The 23,806-nt window shown below is 35.6% G+C and overlaps 1 protein-coding gene across 7 annotated transcripts in view; it reads left to right on the top strand.

Moving 5' to 3' along the window:
• Positions 1–23,806, top strand: part of PTBP3 (polypyrimidine tract binding protein 3) — a 125,964-nt gene that overhangs the window by 76,724 nt on the left and 25,434 nt on the right. For all 7 annotated transcript variants that reach the window (XR_006210621.1, XM_042964616.1, XM_042964615.1 and 4 more), the window contains 2 exons: positions 5,550–5,660; positions 7,082–7,256. Coding sequence is in view for 6 of the 7 variants with exons in the window: in XM_042964616.1 (XP_042820550.1) it covers positions 5,550–5,660; positions 7,082–7,256 (286 nt within the window). In the remaining variant the exon portion in view is untranslated. The remainder of the gene's footprint in view (positions 1–5,549; positions 5,661–7,081; positions 7,257–23,806) is intronic.

Here is a 23,806-nt window from a genome sequence, read left to right as displayed (position 1 = left end):
TGGAGATTTGGTTATCATCAGCATATGGGTGGTAATTAAAGCCATTGGATTGGATTGCATAATCTAGAAAGTCTTTGTAAGTTAGGAAGTCATTTCTCAACAATTCCATAATGTAAATTCAACCTTGCATACTAAAAAATTTCTTTGTGGACTGAAATAGTACAAAACAATGTTCTCATGTAGTCCATTACTTCCAAATACTGTTATTTATGGGAGTTTTTTATGAATGTCCAATAGATGAATGTCTTCAAGATAAAGAACTGATCTTTTTGAATTGCAGAGTAAAGATAAATAACTTTAAAAAGCAATTATTAAAAGAGTCAGTACTAGTAATATACAATTCTGGTTCTTAAATCTCACTGTTTCATTGGGGACAAAAATTACTGTAAACAAATTATGGCCGATACACTAGGTTTTTTGGGTTTTTTTTTTTTAGTGTGTATTTATTTTTGGATGTTTGACTGAGCCACCCAGGTGCCCCAGTACACTTTTTACAAGTGAATACTAGTGAACTTTTTTAGTTTCTGATAAGTGCTCCATGTATAAACATCACCATGAAGATTAATTTTACCTGAATTTGATCTTTGGTATTCTCTTCATCCCCCCCCTTTTAATGTTTGTTTGTTTGTTTGTTTAGAGAGAGTGAGTGCGCACATGTGCACACAAGCAGGGGAGGAGTAGAGAGAGAGGAAGAAAGAATCCCAAGCAGGCTCCATGCTGTCAGTGCAGAGCCTGACTTAGGGCTTGACCTCATGAACCATGAGATCATGACCTGAGCTGAAATCAAGAGTCAGGTGCTTAATCCACTGAGCCACCCAGGCACCTCTCTCTTCATCCCATTTTAAAGTCTTAAAAGATTAAATGCACAGGAGACATCAAGAGTTGGGTCTGTGTGTTTGTGTTTATGACAGAAAAATAAATATATTAGAGAAGTAGAATCAAAGAGTCAAATTATTACTGTAATCAATAATAATAAATCCATATATATTAAACTTTCCTGAATGTTAATCTTATGAGACCAAATCTGTTTAAAATTGTTGGTAAATTATTACTGTTGGTATTACTGTTGGTAATTATGAAAAGTTGTTAAAAATCACACTTGAGGGGTGCCTGGTTGGCTCAGATGGTTAAGCGTCCGACTTCGGCTCAGGTCATGATCTTGTGGTTTGTTCGTGGGCTCAAGCCCTGCATCAGGCTCTGTGCTGACAGTGCAGAGACTGCTTAGGATTCTCTCTCTCTCTACCCCCCCCCCCCGCCCCATTCCTCTCCCACTCGTGCTTTCTCTCTCTCTCAAAATAAATTTTTAAAAAAAATCACACTTGAGGCATTAGCCTAGATTCCCTGGTGTTGCTCACTTACTTTGTTCAAAAGTATCAGATTGATGTTTAAAGCTACTCTGTCAGTACATACAATCCAGGGGACTTTAGGTAACTGTCCATGGTTAGCCAGTTCCACCCATTTATATTCTGTTAACACATTCAGTTAAAAATCACACAGCCAAACACAGCAGTGAGTGAGGATGTGCATCATGTTAGTGTTCATGTTAAATGAGAGAATGTAAACATTAATAAAATCTGAAGGTTAAGTGGAAATTTTCTAGGTTCTAAGCATAATTTAGTGTAAAATTCCAGATTTGAGAGCAAATTGTATGTTCTTACTACTTCATTAATGAGATGTTTTACATGAAGAATGTTTATTATTTTCAAAAAACTGCATGTTGCTGTAATTCCAATCAGGTCTAAGTATAATTCTTTATCAGTTCATAATAAGCATTTACCATGTACTTGTTTATATGCCAAGAATTTTACTCAATGATATAGAAATGATTAAGACAAGGTGTGTGTGTGTATGTGTGTGTGTGTGTGTGTGTGTACACACACACACACACTTTCAAGGAGCTTTCAGTCTAATTAAAGGAGACATACGTAAACAAATGTATAGCACAGTATAAGTAAAACAAAAATATGTATGAGACCAAGAAGGGAGTAATAAGAAAGAGAATGAACTCTGTTGATACTTGGGAGAGGCTGAGAATTTTCTGGTGGCATTACTTTCCTGAGCTGAGTTTTGGAAAAGATAAATGAAAATTTACTAGGTATTAAGCATAGAGTTCTAAGAAAAAGGGAATAGCCATGTGTATAGGCATAGATGTCTGAAATCCCTTGGTACATTTAGAGAACTAGACACAACTGCACATTGTTGGTATAAATAGTGTGATATAGAGTATCAGGAAATGTGGTTAGAGAAGTAAACCAGAGCAAAATTATATATGATATAATCTTGTAGTTTAGAATACTACCTGTGGCTGCAGTAAAAAAGTCTATTACTACTCCTTTACCCAACACTCAGATTATGCACTTATATAGATTGGGGTGTTGTTTGTGATCACCGTATCACCAAGGATGGAAATAAGAAAATACAAGACCTTTTCCCGGGAATGCTTGTATCTTAAAGAAAGATACAACATAAAATCTATATTCTTTAACAGTCAGCTGAGAAGATAAGTGTGGTATTCTTTTATAAATTTTAAGAATATTATCTACAACACATAGGGTGTACTGAGGAAATGCCTGTGACAGGACCAGAATTTTCATTAAAAGAACAAAAAGAAATTCCTAATGTTTTCAGAACAGTTAAATGAGAGATTAAGATCAGTTGTTTGTTTTTTGTTTGTTTTGAGAGAGCGAGGACACTAGTGAGCAAGGAGCAGAGAGAGAAAGAGGGAGGGAGAATCCCACGAGGGGCAGAAAGAGAGAAGCAGGGCTTGCCCAGGGCTCTTGTTTTACCTGAGAAGCTGATCTCGTGCTCACCAGAGGGGCATGAGATCACTCTAGGCGGGGCTCAAGCTCACCCGAAGCAGGGAATGAGATCACACAAAGTGGGGCTCAAGCTCACCAAATCAGGGCTCAAGCTCACTTGATGTGGGACTCAAACTCATGGAATGTGAGATCCTGACCTAAGCCAAAGTTGATGCTTAATGACTGAGCCACCCAGGCGCCCAAGATCCCAAAGTTCTAAACTCTGAAATATGACCATAACTAAATTAACTGCGTTGTTTTTTTTTTTAAGGAATTTCAACAAAGAATCCTCAGACTAACTAATTTTAAGTAATAACATTTTTTGATGAGCCCTTCTAAGACAAATTGGTTCTGCAAATCTTGTTCAATGGTGTTATCTCCTATAAGAAGTGTTTGACTCTAAGCTGATTATCTGTTAGCATTTTGCCAAAAATGAGTATTTGGACTTTAGGACAGTTTATTTTATTTGGGGGTTGTAAAGTATACATAAATTTTACCATTTTAACTGTTTTTTAAGTGTACAGATCAGTGACATTAAATACACTCTCATTGTTTTGCAATTATCACCACTCACCTTATATCTCCAAAAAGTTTTTTGTCTTCCTAAATTGAAACTCCCACACCCATTAAACAATATCTCCCCATTCCCCTTTTCTCTCAGCCCTTGGCAACCACCATCCTACTTGCTGTCTATGAATTTGACTTCTTTACATTATATAAGTGGAACCATGGATAATTTGTTCTTTTGTGACTGGCTTACTTCACTTAAGTGTCTTTAGGGTTCATCCATGTGGTAGCATGTATCAGAATATCCTTTCTTTTAAAGGCTGAATAATATTCCTTTGTATGTATTTAACACATTTTTGTTTATCCATTCATCTGTGGATGGACATTTAGGTTGCTTCCATCTTTTGCAAATAATGCTGCTGCCAACATGGATGTACAAATAAATACCTCTTTAAGTCCCTGCTTTTGGTTCTTTTGGGCTTATACTAAGAAGTCGAACTGTTGAATCATATGGTAATTTTTTTTTTTAATTTTCTTGAAGAACCACTATCCTATTTTCCATAGCAGCTACATCATTTTACATTCCTACCAACAGTGCACAAGGGTTCTGTTTTCTCCACATCCTCCCCAACCCTTGGTATTTTCTGGGTTTGTTTTTTGTTTTTGATAAAAGCTGTCCTAATGAGTGCGAAATCTCATTGAGTTTTTATTTGCATTTCCCTAATGATTAGTGGTGCTGAGCATCTTTTCATGTGTTTATTGGCTATTTGATTATTTTCTTAAGTCCTTTGCTGATTTTTGTTGTTGAATTATAGGAGTTCTTTATATATTTTGGATAGTAACCCCTTACCAGATATGATTTGCAAATATGATCTCCTGTTTTGTGGGTTACTGTTTCACTCTGTTGATAGTGTCTTTTGATGCACATAAGTCTTAAATTTTGATGTAGTAGAAGTTGCCTATTCTTTTGCTGCTGTGCTTTAGGGTATTTATTATTGATCATTCTAATTAAAAGGGAGGAAGGACTATTTGGCTATTAAGGACATTCATATATAGTATTTGATAATAGTGATAATAGCAAATTCTTACCAGCATAGGGAATAATTATCTTTTTATTCTTAAAAGTGGACGGACAAGCTTCTGGCTGATTAAGATCCACATTTAAGATGGGATGGGATATAAGAGGAAAACAAAGTGCATTGTAGTAACCGTGGCTATTGGTGATGGAGTAGAGCAAGTATATTGTAAGAACTTTCTAGGGTAACCAGGTATCTGTCAGGAAGTCTCCACACTGTGTTTATTCCTCTTCTCCAAAGACACTTCAGAGAGGCCTTCTTTGACCAGTCTTGCACCTTCCCAAGTTACATTCCAGTTCACTCTTATCCCTTTTCCTTTTATTTTTATTCATAACACTTTTTTATGATGAGACATTGTTTTTCATTTATCGTCTGTCTTTCCTTAGGGCATAGACTTTTGTTGTTATTCACTGCTGATTTCCAAGGCCTAGAACAGTGCTCTTTGAATATTGAATGAATTAACAGAGTGGCCTGTAGAGGAACATTTTATAGTTTGTCTGCCTATAAAAATCTTAAGAAGTTGATGCTGATTCTCAAGGTGAAATAGTTGATCCGTATGACTCTTCCACTTCCATTCATATGCTTTGTAACACCATTATCTCTTACCAGTAATTAATTCCTACTGTAGTCTCATGTTTTTCGTGTTGTGCCATTTATCACATGCTATAAAATAGGTTAAATATTTGAGTGCCTGTTGTGCATCAGGCACTGTTTTAGGCCATGCGTGGATGTTGAAACATTAACATCTTAGGCTTGATTTAAGTCATTTTTGTACCAACAATTTTAATAGAGGAAATTGTTTTCATTAGGGCTGCCTAGGTGGCTCAGTCGGTTAAGCGTCTGACTGTTGATTTCGGCTCAGGTCAAAATTTCATGGTTCGTGAGTTTGAGCCCTGCCATCAGGCTCTGCGCTGATAGCCCAGAGCCTGCTTGGGATTCTCTCCCTCCTTCCCTCCCTCCTTCTCTCTCTCTCTCTCTCTCTCTCTCTCTCTCTCTCTCTCTCTCTCTCTCTCTCTGTTCCTCCCCCACTTGTGCTCACTCTCTCTCTCTCAAAATAAATAAACTTAAAAAAATAATAGACAAAAATGGAATTTATGAATTGAGTTATATTTATAAAAGTACATTAGCCTAATTTTTACCTTAGATTTAACCTGTGAACTTTTTCCAGATATTTTCTAAATTTGGCACAGTCTTGAAGATTATCACCTTTACAAAGAATAATCAGTTTCAAGCCTTGCTTCAGTATGCTGACCCAGTGAATGCACATTATGCCAAAATGGTAATTACGATCTTTTTTCATTTTTCATTTGTTAATTAGTCTTCAGTGATACCAAAGAATGCCATCATGTCTTCTCCCTTGCTGCAATTTACCGTGTGTTTTTAATTGTAGTAAAACATACGTAATGTAAAATTTACTGCTTTTAAATGCACTGTTCCATATGCTTTTTAAAATGATAAGCTAAAGATTTCTTTCTTCATATGAAATGGTTTCAAATCATTTATCACTTCTCAGATCTTTGGGACTCATTTCTGTCATATTTTTAAAGTCTAGAAGTGGAGCACAGTATTCCTGATAAAATCTGAATAATAAAGTAGAATTATCTTTTTTCTTGTATCTTCATTTTGATTCAGTCGCCCAAAGATTGTAATTTTGTAACTGTATTCACTGCTGTATTTTGTTAAGCTCTGATTTTGTGAATATACAACATTTTAGGAAGCTTGCTGCTGTTGGTTTATATTGTCTTTTTTTTTTTAGTACATGAGTGCTTGACTTTTGACAAGTAGAAAATTTCATATTCAGTTTGATTATATTTTACTCATCTCCTATTGAGATCTATTCTTAACCCTAATTCTATCTTTTATCAGTATCTGAATTATTTCTAATTTCTTCTCAAAGATTGGGACTAAGGTTTTTACTAGTTTTCTGTACCACACACTGTCTGCCATATTAGGAATATGGACTTTATATTTGCTGTACCCTTTACCTGCACATATTACTTTGTACCTTTATGATGATGTACTCATCAATAACTGTTTATAAGTCAGTGTTTTTTGTATATTTGCATTTTTCGTGTTTTGGGGTTTCTGGTATCTATTTTCATAAATTTGAGCATTTGTGAAAGTCAAGTGGCTACATATATTCCTTTGATAAGTTTTCATTATTGTGAAGGGGGTAAGAATTACTGATCTTTGGTCTTATGTCAGAACTAATTGCAAAATTTCCCTCATTTATTATTCAAAGTATTATAAAATAGATTTACAAGAGAAAAAAAGAGATAGATAATATTTCATATGTTGTGGTTTCATCTTAAACTATGTAAAGTGTGCTAAAAAATACGATGAAATATAAAATCAAGTCATTTTTAAACATTTGTTGTGGACAAAATAATCATAATGGTAGCTAGTACGATGCTCAGTAATGTGTAAGTTTTCCACACTTTGACATTTCTCTCCTTTCATTTGATCTTACCATAGACAAGAAAGGGATTATTATGACATTGTGAAAAACTGAGAGATTTTCTTTTTCTCTCTTACGTTCACACAGTTAGTGACCTAGGTAAAAGTAAACACAAGTCTTTGGCTTTTAGTCCTTTACTCTCTGCTTTACACCTAATTGCCACTCTGTGTCAAAGTAGAGGCTACTTGATTTATCAGTGTTGTTGTCTTGCAAAACCTCAGTCCCTTTCTTACATGCTTTAGGCTCTGGATGGCCAGAATATCTATAATGCATGCTGCACTCTGCGTATTGACTTCTCCAAGCTCACCAGCCTTAATGTGAAATATAATAATGACAAAAGCAGAGACTTCACTCGTTTAGACCTTCCTACTGGTGATGGCCAGCCATCCCTTGAACCCCCTATGGCTGCTGCTTTTGGTGAGTAGTTCCATTTTGGGTCGCAAAGCAAGCTTTCTGGTTACAAGTTTTATACATTAATCTGTGTATATTATATCAGCCTTTTTCTTCTTGGATTCTCTCAGGATTTCTAAAGGAAAGAAAAATCTTGGAACAAAATGTGTCCTTTAATTAAATCTTAATATTAGTAGATTCTGTTAGTTGGCAAAACAAATGAATATCTGAAATTGAGTTAAAAATTTATGTTCTAACATTAATCTTACTCATTCTTTATAAGCCAAACAACCATTTGCTTTAAATTAATGCTCATAAGTATTAACATTGCTTTAAATGTGTTGACTTATAGCCACGGAATATTGGTATCTGTGTTCTTGAGAGAAATACTTTTCTCCTTTTGAAGTAGTGGTATTTTATTTATTTTTAAATATTTATTTATTTTTGGAAGAGAGAGATAGGGAGTGACCAGGGAGGGGCAGAGAGAGGAGGCAGAATGCCAAGCAGACTCCATGCTGTCACTACAGAGCCCGATGTGGGGCTTGAACCCATGAACCATGAGATCATTACCTGAGCTGAAACCAAGAGTTGGACACTTAACTGACTGAGCCACCAGGTGCCCCTGAAGTAGTGTTATTTTCAATTTTTTTTTGTTTTTTAACATTTATTTATTTTTGAGACAGAGAGAGAGCATGAACAGGGGAGGGTCATAGAAAGAGGGAGACACAGAATCTGAAACAGGCTCCAGGCTCTGAGCTGTCAGCACAGAGCCCGACGAGGGGCTCGAACCCACGGACCGCGAGATCATGACCCGAGCCAAAGTCGGACGCTCAACCGACTGAGCCACCCAGGCGCCCCATGTAGTGTTATTTTAAAAAAAGGGCCTAAATTAGTGGTATGTTCTTCCTGTGTTCAAAGAAGGGGATTTATTTTATTTTGTTTTTTTTATAAATCAGAACTCCCATCTGTAACTTAAGTTTGTGTGAAGTTGTATTTTTGCATTATAATTATTAAAATGACAACCTTCTGAATTATCTCTGCAAATGTTGGTTTGAAGGGCTTTTTTCTTTTATTTAAAATTAGTTACCAATAGGGGCGCCTGGGTGGCTCAGTTGGTTCAGCGTTTGACTTCGGCTCAGGTCATGATCTCGTGGTCCGTGAGTTCGAGCCCCGCGTCAGCCTCTGTGCTGACAGCTCAGAGCCTGGAGCCTGTTTCAGATTCTGTGTCTCCTCCTCTCCCTGACCCTCCCCTGTTCATGCTCTGTCTCTCACTGTCTCAAAAATAAACATTAAAAAAAAAATTTTTTTTTAAATAAAATTAGTTACCAATATATTTGTAACTAATATTTGTAACTTTTGTAACTTTTAAAACAAATCTTGTAACTTTTTGTACAAATTGTACAAAAAGATTTGTACAAATCTTGTACAAATTTGTAACTTTTAAAACAAATCTTTATGTAAAGGAAGAAGCAATGGATGGCCCAGTTGGGTATATTATTAGGTTGATATATGCTACTTTTGGATTTTGCAGCCCTTGAAGGTGTGGTTTATTATCTAGATAAAGCATTAAATTTTATTACCTTTTGTGATTAGTTTTCATTTCCCAGATGACACCATAAAATATTGCTCATTGAGACCTTAAGTGATATTTAGTCCATATTTATTTTATAGGTGAGAAAAATGAATCCTTAGCCACATGTCCAATTTTCTGGAAAATAGTTTGTAACTTTATTTTCAAGTAAAAGCTTTCTGTTATTTATAACTGAGAAAGACAAGTGAATTGTTCAGTTCATGTTCCTGAATTGTTAAAGTTTCTGTCTTGGTCTAACCAAATTTTTGTGTTTTATACTTGTTACCAGCCTTTACTTACATGTCCGATTTGGCAGAGCCAGAGGTCTTTGTAATCACAGTTTCAGGAATACATGATAGAAATTGAGGCTGTCGTTCAAGTTTACCAAAACTTTGCTATCAAATGCAGAACTGTACTTATTCCAATAATTGAATATATATTTTTGATGTAATTATACATTATGGGAGGAGGACATTTTTCAATTATGATCAAGAATTTTGGTTTCTGAGTATAAAAGAACAGAGTAGTAACAGCCTTTTTCATCGTTTTAATAAATCCTTAGTGATTGCAAAGTAATGTCTACATCTTAAGAGAGCTGATTCATCAACAGAGAACAATACTTTTTTGCATATTATGTGAAAGTTTACTCTGCCTCTTGCTAATATTTAACATGATTCACTGTCCCCTCCTCTTTTCTCTTGGCTTGTGCAATACCACTCTCCTTTTTCCTCACTATCTCTTCTTTCTTTTTTTAAAGGTTCTTTACTGCTTCTAGGGTTAAGTCATAAGCACTCTGTCCCTGTTTTTAGTGATAATACACTATACCTTTAGAAAATCTTCTAAAATATGCAAATATATATTTTAACACCCATGTAGTATCATCCAGGTTAAGAAATAATATATTTATATATCCTGAAGAAGCAGTGTTTGTAGCACTCTCATTGATTATGTATGTTCCTTCCCTTCCTGTCCCAGGATGATCAGTCTCAAATTTGATGATATTCATTCTTTTGCTTTTCTGCTTTTTCCTTGTGTATGTTTTTCTTATCACTCATTATGCAGCTCTAAGTGTTAATTTAAACATTTTTTCTCCTTTTTTAGAATTTTATGTAAATGGCATCATGCTCTTCATTTTCTTTTGTTGACTTGTGATTCATCCATATTTATATACATATATATATATACATATATATATACATATATATATGGCTGTTGCTTATTCATTCTCAGTACCATCAAGTGTATAGATATCTATTGAATGAATATACCACAGTTTGTTTATCCATTCTATCGTTGATAGTCATTAGGATTGTTTTAGTTTGAGGTCATTATGGACAATGCTGCAGTGAGATATTCCTGATTACCCATGAGGTTAAACATATTTTTATTTGTTTATTGGCCATTCTCCCTTATGAATTTTCTGTTTTAACTTTTTTTACCTATTTTTGTGTTTGCTGTCTTGTTTCTTTCTTTTCTTTTTATTTTTCTTTCTTTTTTTTTTGGTGGAAATTCTTTTTATATATATCCCACACAATAGTCCTTTGTTGGCTATAGCTATATGTGTTTCAAATAGTTTCTTCCATTTTTGGCTTATTGGTTTATTCTTGTTATGGTATTTTTATTTAGTCAAATTTATTTGCCATTTCTTTTATATTTATGTTTTTTGTGTCTTGTTTAAGAAATCCTTTGTTCCTCTGACATCATAAATATATATACCTACATTCTAAAGTTTATAGTATTTTAGTGCCACCTGGGTGACTTAGTTGGTTAAGCATTCAACTCTTGGTTTCGGCCCAGGTCATGATCTCAGTTTTGTGAGGTCGAGCTCCGCGTCGGGCTCCATGCTGACAATGCAGAGCCTGCTTGGGATTCTCGGTGTCTCCCTCTCTCTTTGCCTCTTCCCCACCTGCACTGTCTCTCTCTCAAAATAAATAAACTTTATAGTATTTTAATAATTTTAGAAATAGTTTAAGTTGCAAGATTAGTACAAAGAAATTCCCTTATATCCAGAAGCATCCAAGATTCCTCAATTAACATCATGCCATATTTACTTCATCGTCTCTCTGATTATATGGAAGAGGTGGATAGTTGTTTTTTCTTTTTCCCCTCAATTATTAGAGAGTTAGTTGCAGGCATGATGCCTCTTTACTTCTTAATACTCAGTGTGTATTTTCTTTTTTTATTTTATTTATTTATTTATTTATTTATTTTATTTTTTTTAACATTTATTTTTGAGACAGAGACAGAGCATGAACGGGGGAGGGGCAGAGAGAGAGGGAGACAGAATCTGAAGCAGGCTCCAGGCTCTGAGCTGTCAGCACAGAGCCCGACGTGGGGCTTGAATTCACGGACCATGAGATCATAACCTGAGCCAAAGTCGGACGCTTAACCGACTGAGCCACCCAGGTGTCCCTCAGTGTGTATTTTCTAAGAATAAGGACATTCTTACCTAAACACAGGTCACTTATCAAAATTGGGAAATAAACATTTATATAATACTATGATCTAATCCACAGACCTTTTAGAAATTTGCCTGTTGCAAAAGTAATGTTCTTTATAAGAATTTTTTTCTGGTAAAGACCCAAACCAGTATTAGGCTAATTTATTTGGAGTCTCTTTAGAGTCCTTTAATTGGGAACATTTCCTCACTCTTTGTCTTTCATGATATTTGAATTGGTGAAGATTTCAGGTTGGGTATTTCATAGAATGTCTCTCAATATGAGTGTGTGGGTTTTTTTGGCTAAAACAGTGTTGTGTCTTTCTCAGTTGGTTACATCAGGAGACATAGGATGCCAGTTTATCTAATTCATGACGATACTAACTTTGATCACTTACTAACGTGATTTCTGCAGTTTCTTCCCAGTAAATTACTATTTTTCTCTGTAATTTGTAGGGTGATACATTGAGACTATATAAATATCCTGTTCCCTATCGCTTTTCACTCTTGAATTGTATCATCCATTGCCAAATATTGTTGTTACTGTGATGGTTACCTTATTGGAGATTTGTTAATCTCATCATTCCTTTAATGCTTATTAGCTGTAATTTTATTATAAAGGACTTTTTTCTTACCACCACTCCCTTCATTTATTTATTCATTCATTTTGAATAAATTTGACATCTAACATTGTGTGAATTTAAGGTGTGTAACATGTTACTTTGATACATTTATATGTAATAATGTCTGTCTAAATTCATTATACTGTGCATTAGGTCTCTATGCTTATTTATTACTCATTTATTTTTTCTTGTCAATGTGGTCTTACAGATTTTTTTATAATTTTTAATTTAATTTTCTTTTAATTTACATCCAAATTAGCATATAGTGCAACAATAATATCAGTAGATTCCTTAGTGCCCCTTACCTATTTAGCCCACACCCCCTCCAGTAACCCTGTTTGTTCTCCATATTTATTAGTCTCTTTTGTTTTGTCCCCCTCCCTATTTTTATATTTTTTGTTTCCCTTCCCTTATGTTCATCTGTTTTGTCTCTTAACGTCCTCATATGAGTGAAGTCATATGACATTTGTCTTTCTCTAATTTCACTTAGCCTAATACCCTCCAGTCCCATCCACATAGTTGCAAATGGCAAGATTTCATTCTTTTTGATTGCCAAGTAATACACCATTGTGTATATATATATATATACCACACCTTCTTTATCCATTCATCCAGCGATGGACATTTGGGCTCTTTCCATACTTTGGCTATTGTTGATAGTGCTGCTATAAACATCGGGGTGCATGTGTCCCTTCAAAACAGCACACCTGTACCGTTGGATAAATGTCTAGTAGTGTAATTGCTGGGTTGTAGGGTAGTTCTATTTTTAGTTTTTTGAGGAACCTCCATACTGTTTTCTAGAGTGGCTGCACCAGCTTGCATTCCCATGGTCTTATAGATTCTTATTCTGTGGGTTTTATGCTGTGATTTTTCATTTTATGTTCAACCTGTCCCAGGTTTGGCCAGTGGGAGCCCTTTCACAGTGGCTTCTATGACCCTTGACATATCCCCGTCTTCGTTTGAACATTTCCTAACTTTCTGGCTGAAGATATTTCAGCTCTTCTTTACCTTCCCTCCCTTAGTGCTGCAATCGGCTACTTCTCCATTGAGGCCTGGTTCCTTTTAGTTAGAAATGGTTTTTTGAAATCAATACTCAGGCATTAGATGTGCTCATTGTTGATAGGAACATCATTGCTTCTAGGCACTTTAAATGAACATTACTGGGATTCATATGTATGTGTAGGTCATAAATGTATTTCTCTGTGCTTCATAAATATATGTCTCTGTGTGGTTAAAAACCACAAATTTTAACTAATACCTCCAATTCCAATCCCTGCACCCTTTTCATACTGTTAGCTCCCTGCTTCAAGAATGAGATATTTAGTTTCTATTAGCTTCAATGTGTTTACTTATTTGCTCAATCTTGTAATACACAGAGCGTGGTTTCAGAGTTGTTAACACATAGCATTAACTTCAGCTGAATATTTGCTTAAGTAGTTTCGTGGGTATTATTCATGGGTCTATTTATTAGTCTCTCCTTTAATCATCACCACAAGTCTCAATACCTGACAGAATAAATCTTTTTACCTTATTTTTCAAGAGTGTCTTTGCACTTCTTCATCATTTTACCTATGAATTTTAGGGTCAACATGTCACATCCTCAAGGAAAAAGCTGTTAGAGTTCATTTGGATTACATTGACTTTATAAATCACGTAGAAGATAATTAACATCTTTACAGTCTTAACCGTCTTTGAACATTGTACATCTCTTCATTTTTTTGAATGTTCCTTAATGTCTTTCCAAAGAGTTTGGTGACTTCAGGTGACTCCACAAATATGTGCATGCTTTGTTATATTTATTCCTCAGGACCATACTTTTTAAATGTTTATTTTTGAGAGAAAGAGTGCAAGCGGCGGAGGGGAAGATAAAGAGGGAAACACAGAATCCGAAGCAGGCTCCAAGCTCTGATCTATCAGCAAAGAGCCTGACGCGGAGCTCGAACCCATGGACTGCGAGATCATGACCTGAGCCAAAGCTGGACGCTTAACCAACTGAACCACCCAGGCGCCCAGGATCATACTTTTTAGATTCTAATTCTAGACCTACTATTTATGATCTGTGTGACTTGGGGCAAATTGTTTAACTTCTCTGCACTTTTGTTTATTCATATGTGAAATGAGCATGGGGCGCCTGGGTGACTAAGTTGGTTTAGTGGCCAACTCTTGATTTCCTTTAAGGTCATGATCTCCTGGTTCATGAGTTTGGGCCCCACGTCAGGCTCTGTGCCGATAGCATGGAACCTGCTTGGGATTCTCTGTCCCTCTCTTTCTGCTCCCTCCCTGCTTGCATGTGCGCTCTCTCGTGTGCTCTCTCTCTAAAATAAATAAACATTTTTTTAAAAAGCTATCTAAAATAGTCAAAGTATTTACAATAATTTCTTAATGAAAGACTTAATGTAAAGCTGCAGAAATCAAGCCAGTTTGATAGTGTATATAGGATAGACATATAGATTTACATTAATGGAGCAGAATACAGAGTCTAGAAATAGTCTCATTTATATATAATACATCTGTTGATTTTTCAACAGTGTAAAATTCCAGAGGGAAAGAAAATCTTTTCAAAAAGTTTTTAGACACATAGGTATTCATACTGAAAAAATTAAAAATTTTTTACTTAAAAAAAGTACCATACTGACAAACTGACTTTCTTGAAATAGATCTTTAGACCTATACTGTAAGGTTTAAACCAATGCAGAAGAAGTTATATACAAACCTAATGGTAACCATATACCAAAACCCACTAATAAAACATTCAAAGAATAAAGAGGAAGAAATCCAAGTATATCACTAAATAAAATCAGCAAAACATGAAAAGAAAAAGGATCAGAGAAAATCAGAAACAGCCACAAAATAAGTAATAAGATGGCAGTAAACACGTATCTATCAATAATTACTTTGTAAATGGACTAAATGCTCCAATCAAAACAGAGATTGACAGAATTGATTAAAAAATAAGACCCATGTAGGGTTGCCTGGGTGGCTCAGTTGGTTGGGCGTCCGACTTCGGCTCAGGTCATGATCTCGTGGTTCATGGGTTTGAGCCCTGCGTTGGGCTGTGTGCTGACAGCTCAGAGCCTGGAGCCTGCTTCAGATTCTGTGTCTCCCTCTCTCTCTGCCCCTCCCCCACTCACACTCTGTCTCTCTCTCTCTCTCTCTCAAAAATAAATAAACATTAAAAAAAATTTTTTTTAAACAAGACCCATCTAAATGCTGCCTACAGGAGACTCATTTTAGACCTAAAGACACATTCAGTTTGAAAGTGAAGGGATGGAGAAACATCTATCATACAAACAGATGTCAAAAGAAAGAGAGTAACAGTACTTACATTGGACAAAAACAGACTTAAAAACAAAGACTGTAAAGAACAAATAAGGATGTTATGTAATTAAAAAGGGGACAATCCAACAAGAAGATACAAAAGTTATAAATATTTATGCACCCAGCATAGGAGCACCCAAATACACTATAAAACAGTTATTAACAAACATAAAGGAACTAATTGATAGCAATATGCTAATAGTAAGGGACTTTAACACCCCACTTACCCCAGCAGACAGTTCACGTAAACAGAAAATCAACAAGGAAACTGTGGCTTTGAAGGACATACCAGAACAGATGGATTTAACAGATACATTCAGAATATTTCATCCTGAAACAGCAGAATACATATTATTTGCAAGTGCACATGGAGCATTCTCCAGAATAGACCACATATTAGACCACAAAACAAACCAGCAAATTCAAAAGATCAAAATGATACCATGCATCTTTTCTGAGTATAATGCTATGAAACTAGAAGTCAACCACAAGAAAAAATCTGGAAAGACCATAAACACATTGAAGCTAAATAACATGCTAATAAACCATGACTGAGTCAACCAGGAAATAAAAGAAGAAATTAAAAAGTACATAGAAACAAATGATAATGAAAGCACAACAGTCCAAAACCTCTGGGATGCAGTAAAAGTGGTTCTAAGAGGGAAGTTCATAGTAATACTGGCCTGTCTCAGGAAGCAAGAAAAATCTCACATAAACAACCTAACCTTATACCTAAAGGAGGTAGAAAAAGAACAACAAACAAAACCTAAAACCAGCAGAAGGACGAAAATAATAAAGATTAGAGCAGACATAAATGATAGAGAAACTAAAAACAAAAAAAAACAATAGAACAGATCAATGAAACCAGGAGCTGGTTCTTTGGAAAATAATCAGTGAAATTGATTATCCTTTAGTCAAACTTGCCAAGAAAAAGAAAGGACACCAAATCACAAATGAGAGGAGAAAAAACTAACACCACAGAAATACAAACAATTGTAAGAGAATATTATGAAAAACTATATGCCAATAAACCGGGCAACCTAGAAGATATGGTTAAATTCCTAGAAACCTATAAACTATCAAAACTGAGACAGAAAGAAATAGGAAATTTGAACAGTCAGTAACCAGTCAAGGTATTGAATCAGTAATCAAAAAACTCCCAACAAACAAAAGCCCAGGACCAGATGGTTTCACAGGCAGTTTCTACCAAACACTTAAAGAAAAACTCATACCTTTTGTTCTCAAACTATTGCAAAAAATAGAAGAGGAAGGAAAACTTCCATATTCGTTCCCTGAGGCCAACATTATCCTGATACCAAAACCAGATAAAGACCCACTAAAGAGAACTATAGGCCAATATCCCTGATGAACATGGATGCAAAAATTCTCAATAAGATACTAGCAAACTGCTTTAAACAATACATTTTGTTTTTTAAATCACGATCAAGTGGGATATTCCTGGGATGCAAAGGTGGTTCAATAATCATATTTCAATCAACATCATACATCACATCAGTAAGAGAAAGGATAACCATATTATCATTTCAGTAAATAACAGAAAAATCATTTGACAAAGCACAACATCCATTCTTGATGAAAGTGCCCAACAAAGTAGGTTTAGAGGGCCTAATGTAAATAAGGCCATGTGTGAAAAACCCACAGCTAACATCATCCTTAATGGGGAAACACTGAAAGCTTTTCCCCTAAGGTCAGGAACATGACGAGGATGTCTACTGTCAACACTTTTATTCAACATAGTACTGGACGTCCTACCCACAACAAATCAGACAACAAAAAGAAGGAAAAGGCATCCAGTTTGGGAAAGAAGAAGTAAAACTTTTAATATTTGCAGATGGCATAATACTATATATAGAAAACCCTAAGACTCAACCAACAAACTGCTAGAACTGATAAATTCAGTAAAGTTGTAGGATATAAAATGAAAGAACAGAAATCTGTTGTATTTCTGTACACCAATAATGAAGCAGCAGATAGAGAAATTAAGAAAACAATCCCATTTACAATTGTACCAAAAATAATTTAAGATATCTTATGTAGGATACCTAGGGATAAACTTAACTGAAGAGGTAAAAGACCTGTACTCTGAAAACTGTAAAACACTGATGAAAGAAATGGAAGACAACACAAAGAAATGGAAAGACATTCCATGTTCGTGTATTGAAAGAACAAATATTTTTAAACGATTGTAGTACCCAAAGCAGTCTATACATTTAATGCAATCTCTATCAAAAACCAAGAGCAGATTTCACAGAACTAGAACAAACAACCCTAAAATTTGTATGGAACCACAAAAGACCCCAAACAGCCAAAGCAGTCTTGAAAAAGAAAAGCAAAGCAGGGGACATCATAATTCTGGACTCCATGGGTCAATAGACCAGAAGAGAAAACCCAGAAATAAACCCACGATTGTGTGGTCCATTAATTTTCAACAAAGCAGAAACAAATATCCAATGGGAAAAAGAGTCTCTTCAACATACAGTGTTGGGAAAACTGGACAGCAACATGCAAAAGAATGTGTGTACACGTGGAATATTATTCAGCCATAAAAAATGAAATTTTGCCATTTCCAATGACATGGATGGAGGTGGGGAGTATAATTCTAAGTGAAATAAGTCAGAAAGACAACTACCACATGATTTCACTTATGTAGATTCTAATATATAAAACAAAGGAAAAAATAAGAGAAAGACATCAATAAACAGACTTTAAATTGTGTTTGTTTGGTTTGGTTATTTGGTTTTGGTGTTTTTGTTTTTGTTTTTTTGGTAATCTGTTTACCCAACATGAGACTTGAACTCATCACCCCAAGCTCAATAGTTGCATGTACTTCTGACTGAGCCAGCCAGGCACCTGAACTCTTTTTTCTTTCTTTCTTTCTTTTTTTTTTTTTTTTTTTTTTTTTTTAAGTTTCTTTATTTAGAGAGAGCACATGGGAGGGGCAGAGAGAATCCCAAGCAGGCTCTGCACTGTCAGCACAGAGCCTGATGCGGGGCTTGAATTCACAAACAGTGAGACTGTGACCTGAGCCAAAATCAAGAGTCAGTCACTTAGCCACCTAAGCACCCCACCCCCAACTCTTACTTACAGAGAACAAACGAATGGTTACCAGAGCGGGGGAGGGGGTTTAAATAGGTTATGGAGATTAAGGAGAGCACTTGTAGTCATGAGCACTGGGTGATGTAGGGAATATAGAAATGTTGAATCACTGTAATATACACACGAAACTAATATTACACTGTATGTTAACAGTGCTTCAAAGATAACATCAAGAAAATCAAAGGCAGGGGCACGTGGGTAGCTCAGTTGGCTAAGTGTCCGACTCTTGAGTTCAAGCCTTGCATTGGATTCCGTGCTGACAGTGCAGAGCCTGCTTGGGATTCTGTCTCTCCCCCTTCTCTGCCCCTCCCATGCTTATTCTCTCTCTCTCTCTCTCTCTCTCTCTCTCTCTCTCTCTCTCTCTCTCTCTCTCTCAAAAATAAACTTTAGGGTGGCTCAGTCATTTGAGTGTCCAACTTTGGCTCAGGTCATGATCTTGCAGTTAGGGAGTTTGAGCCCCACATCAGGCTCACTGCTGTCAGCCTGTCAGTGCAGACCCTGCTTCAGATCCTCTGTCCCCCTTTCTCTGCCCCTCCCCTGCTTGTGCTCTCCAAAAATAAATATTAAAAAAAAGTAATAGAATAAAGAAGTAAATTAAAAAAAAAAGGAAATCAAAGGCAGGCTACAGACTTGAAGGAAAACCTTTGCAGCACATATCAGACATAGTAGTTATATCAAGTTATGTGAAGACCTCTTATAACTCAATAGGAAGAAAACAAACCAAGAAAAAATGTGCAAAAGATATGAAGATAGGGTACAAAAAATGGCATATGAATGTCGACAAGCACCTGAAATGATGCTTATCCCCAGTCATCAGGGAAGTGGAAATTAAAATCACTGTAAGATAGCGGTACATGCCCATTAGAATGGCTAAATTTCACAGATACCTGTGTAGAAATGTCCTTAGCAATTTATTTGTAATGACCAAAATCTAGAAATATTTTATTACAGGTGAGTATTTTAAAGTACAGTTTGTCCATATGATGAAATGCTATTTAAATACACAGGAATATATCAGTAAGGAGAACCAGATTATTTTGATTGAAAGAAGCCAGACAAAACTTTATTCTGAATTAAAGAAACCAGATTTCTTAAACAATACCTATTGTATGATTCTGTTTATGTGTAAGTCTGAAAAATGCACACTAGTCTATAGTGACAGAAAGCAGATCAGTGGTTACCTAGGGACAGGGTTTGGAGGGAGATGGATTACAAAGGGGCACAAGGAAATTTTTGAAATGAAGAAAGATTTGTTATCTTGATTGTGATGATAGTTTCACATGTTTTAACTACATGTCAAAACTTTACATAATCCCTTTTAAAAAAGAAAAGTGAGTCCTATCAGTTTCAGTCTAATGCTGACTGAAAGCCCTCCAAACTTCCTTTTTCTTTCAGAGTAAATGCTCACATCCTTACGTTGGATTACAAGGCCCTATACCATGCACTCCAATTTTACTTTTTAAATATCTTTGTCAGTACCCTCCCCGCCCCCCTCCACCCCACTCTTTCTGCTCACCAAACTGACAGTCCCTCCAGTTTATAGAACATTTTAAGTATGTTCCCACCTCTAGATTATTCCAGTTATTCCCCCTAGCTGGAGTACTTTTCTCTCAGGTACCCTCATTTTTTTTCATGCTGCCTTTGACCTACCCTGACTAGCCCTCAGTGCTCCTGATTCTTCCTATTCTATTTTTTTAAGGTTTTTTAATGTTTGTTTATTTTTGAGTGAGATGGGGAAGGGCAGAGAAGAGGGAGACACAGAATCCGAAGCAGGCTCCAGGATCTGAGCTGTCAGCACAGAGCTCAACACAGGCCATGAACTCAGAAACCCGAGATCATAACCTGAACCGAAGTCGGGCATATAACCGACTGAACCACCCAGGCACCCCTATTCTGATTTCTATAGTATTTATCACTTTCTTACTTGTAGTTTTTTACTGTATTTATTATTTTATTTTTATCACTAGAATTAAGCTTCACCGGGGTAGATTTTTTCTTCTATTTAGTTTATATATGTTTATGCCTGACATGAAATAGGCATTCAAAAATACTTGTTGAAGTAATGTTTTTTGTTTATTATTCTGTTTTTCTTGCTGTTTTTGGAATCTAGTACTGTTTCGTGTTTGCATCTATGATTTTTAACTTTCATACTTATTTTACCAAAATCTAAAGTTAACTGATAGTGTACCCTTTCCTTACATAACTTAAGAACTTTTAGGGAAGTTTAACTGCTTTTACCCTCTTTTACCTTCTCCTAACTCATGATATTATAGTTACATTTTAAAATTAAAACTTTTTTTTTAATGTTTATTTTTGAGAGAGAGAGTGTGTGAGCAGGGGAGGGGCAGAGAGAGGGAAACACAGAATCTGAAGCAGGCTCCAGGCTCTGAATGGTCAGCACAGAGCCTGATGTGGGGTTTGAACCCACAAACTGTGAGATCATGACCTGAGCCAAAGTTGGACATTTAACCAACTGAGCCACCCAGGTGCCCCTTAAATTTTTTTTAATCAGGCAACTTGTTAGTATTGTTTTATATAATAAATACTCGTTTAGATCAAACCATATGTAACTGTAGACTTTTTATTCCTTCTTTATTTTTTTTAATGTTCATTTATTTAGTTTCAGAGAGAAAGAGAAAGGGAGCGCAAGTGGAGGAAAGGCAGAGATGGAGAGAGAATTCTGCACTGGCAGCGTAGAACCCAATGTGGGACTTGATCTCACAAACCATGAGATCATGACCTGAGGTGAAATCAAGAATCAGATACTCAACTGACTTAGCTGCCCAGGCGCCCCAACTTTTTATTCTTTCTTACAACTCAGATATGCCATCTGGATTCACTTACCTGAACAGTATCCTCCAGTATTCACTTAGGAAAGTCCATGATAACATATTTGAAGTTTTCAAATTTTTGTTCAAAAATGTCTTTATTTTGTTGTCAGTTTTAAAAGATCCTTTTGCTTACTGTGGAGTTTTAGATCAACAGATGTATTTCTTTTTCTTTTCATTCAGTATATTAAATCATTTGATGATGTTCTGGTTTTCATTGTTGCTCTTAGAAAGTCAGCTGCATCAATTTAACTACTGCTTTTTTCTCTCTGGCTATTCTTCAGACGTTTTCTTCATCTTTGATGCCCTGTGGTTTCAGTGTGATGTGTCTGTGATGTGTTTATTCTAATTGGAGCTTCCTTGAGCTTCTTGATTTGATGGTTCATTGCCTTTTATTGGTTATAGAAATTATCTTTTCATATATTTTCCCTCCTCACAATTTCTTTTCTTACTCTATTCTGAGGGTCTCAGATTTTCATATTTTCTATTTTATCTCTCTAAAATGCATTCTGAATAATTCCTTAGGACCTTTGATTTCACAAATCAAAGTTTTTGAAACTTTGTCTAATGTGTTGTTAAGCTCATCCAGTAATTTAGATTTCATTAATTGTGTTTTTCATTTCTAGAAATTTTATTTTGCTCTTTTTAAGTGTCTTCTGACCTACAGTATTTTTTGGCATATCTTTTATTTCTTCAAGTGTACTATCTAAAATCTTGATCTGATAATTCCTGTGTCTGTCTCTGTTAGGTTTTTCTTTCTTTCTTTTATATGAGTTATTCATTTTACTTAGAGAATTAATTGTATGAGTTATTTGGGATCGTGGTATACTCCTCCAGAGAGAATTTGTTTGTCTGCAAAATTAAAGGCTCTGTGTTTAGGACCATTTCAGTCTAAATCCATAACTTCATTAGTTTTATTTTGGACTCCTAAGAAATGTGAATTTGAGCTGCTGCAAATTATCAGAGCTTGCTTTTGGTTAGGCCTTTTCGGCAACTTTTTTCTCCCTTTTCTACTAGACATGAAGGCACTTTTTCTTGCAGTCTTGTCTGAGGGTGAGAAGGGTAGGTTGTTAAGGTGTACACTTCCAGATTAATGCCATAAAGGTCATCTATTGACTTCCTTCCTGGGGCCAATCCTGGAATTTTCATCTTGTCTCCTACCCCATGAGGCTGACAAAACCAAAGCTCAGTTTCTTGGGGCTTGGCCTTTCACCTCGTTATTCTTTATCATCTTGTTGGCTGTTAGATTTTTAAAAAAATCTTTATACTCTTCGGGCATTTTCTGCATGAAGGTTGGTCTGTTTATTTAATCTGCTACTGAGTCCACATTTTTAAAAAATAATTACGGAGCATTATTTTTTTTGTAGTACACACTCTTCTGTAGTATTTTAAATGGCTCTGTGTTTTGTCTAGCAACTCATAATTTAAACATTCTCCAATTTGGACATTAAGTGTGTTTCTTTAGGGTTTTATTGTTATAAATATTATTGATAAACTGATTTCACAGGTAAAAATGTTAACAATTTTTATTGCCTTAATTGCTGTTGTAGGGGTACATTTTCCAGTTGTAAACAATTGTTAGTCACTCAACTCTTAAGCCTTTTTCATAAAAGTTTGTATAATCTTTTCATAAAGATACTAACCCATTGTCTAAAGGTTACTTTGCTAAAATGTTTCTGTTTCTGCTTATTTGGGAGAATGTTTATTTATAGAAACTATCAATGATTCTTTTGTCAAATTTTAACAAATGTTCTTATTAATCATATTTTACTTGGGAGCAATTACTTAAAATTTATCCCTGTTAATTGTTTGCCAATTCTTTTATTTATCACTATTTAGCATTCTGGGATACTTACCTCAAAATTTTTCCTCATTTCTCTAAAACCTACTAGTCTCGCAACCTCATAGCCCCCTACCATAGCCATCTGTATTAGTCTTTTTGTGTGTTTTTTTAAATGTTTGTTTATTTTTGAGAGAGAGAGGGAGAGAGTGTAAACAGGGGTGGGGCAGAGAGAGGAGACAGAGGATCCAAAGCAGGCTCTGAATGCCAGCAGAGAGCCTGATGCCGGGCTCGAACCCACGAACTGCGAGATCATGACCTGAGCTGAAGTCGGACACTTAACTCACTGAGCCATCCAGGCGCTCCAGTCTTCTTGTGTTTTAAAAATACCTCATTTGCCCTCCCCCCAATTTCAGTAGCTTACAGCAATTAACATTTATTTCTTTCACACCCCTGACATTTATGCAGCTGTGAACCCATTCTTTCAGCACTCCTTCACATGTATTTGTGATCTAGTGCCCAGTTTAAAAGTGTCATTACATTTGAGACATGGCATTCTGGTGCCAGAGAGTAAAAAATAGGAGAGCTGATGTAAACCCGTAATGCCTCTTGAAGGTTCTTTATAGAGAGGTGGTGTGTGTCATATCGCTGTGTACTCATAATTAAGTGCAGTGGGAATTGCATAAAGATGTGTGCAAGTCACAGTACTAGCCAGAGTTATGCGGAAGGGGCAGGTAAATACTTGGCAACAATAATGCAATCTACTATATATATCTCTTCATATGTTTAACTTTCTAGCACAGATTTTCATAATTACTCATATCCATATTGAAGCCTCTTTGTTAAGTCTTTATGCCTTAAATATAGTTATTTCTGTTGTAAAAATGAATCATTTTAGGAGCGC

Source organism: Panthera tigris, chromosome D4, assembly GCF_018350195.1.
Source record: "Panthera tigris isolate Pti1 chromosome D4, P.tigris_Pti1_mat1.1, whole genome shotgun sequence".
NCBI classification, from domain to species: domain Eukaryota; kingdom Metazoa; phylum Chordata; class Mammalia; order Carnivora; family Felidae; genus Panthera; species Panthera tigris.
Note: the sequence above shows the minus strand (reverse complement) of the source record. Positions and strands in the feature narration are given on the sequence as shown.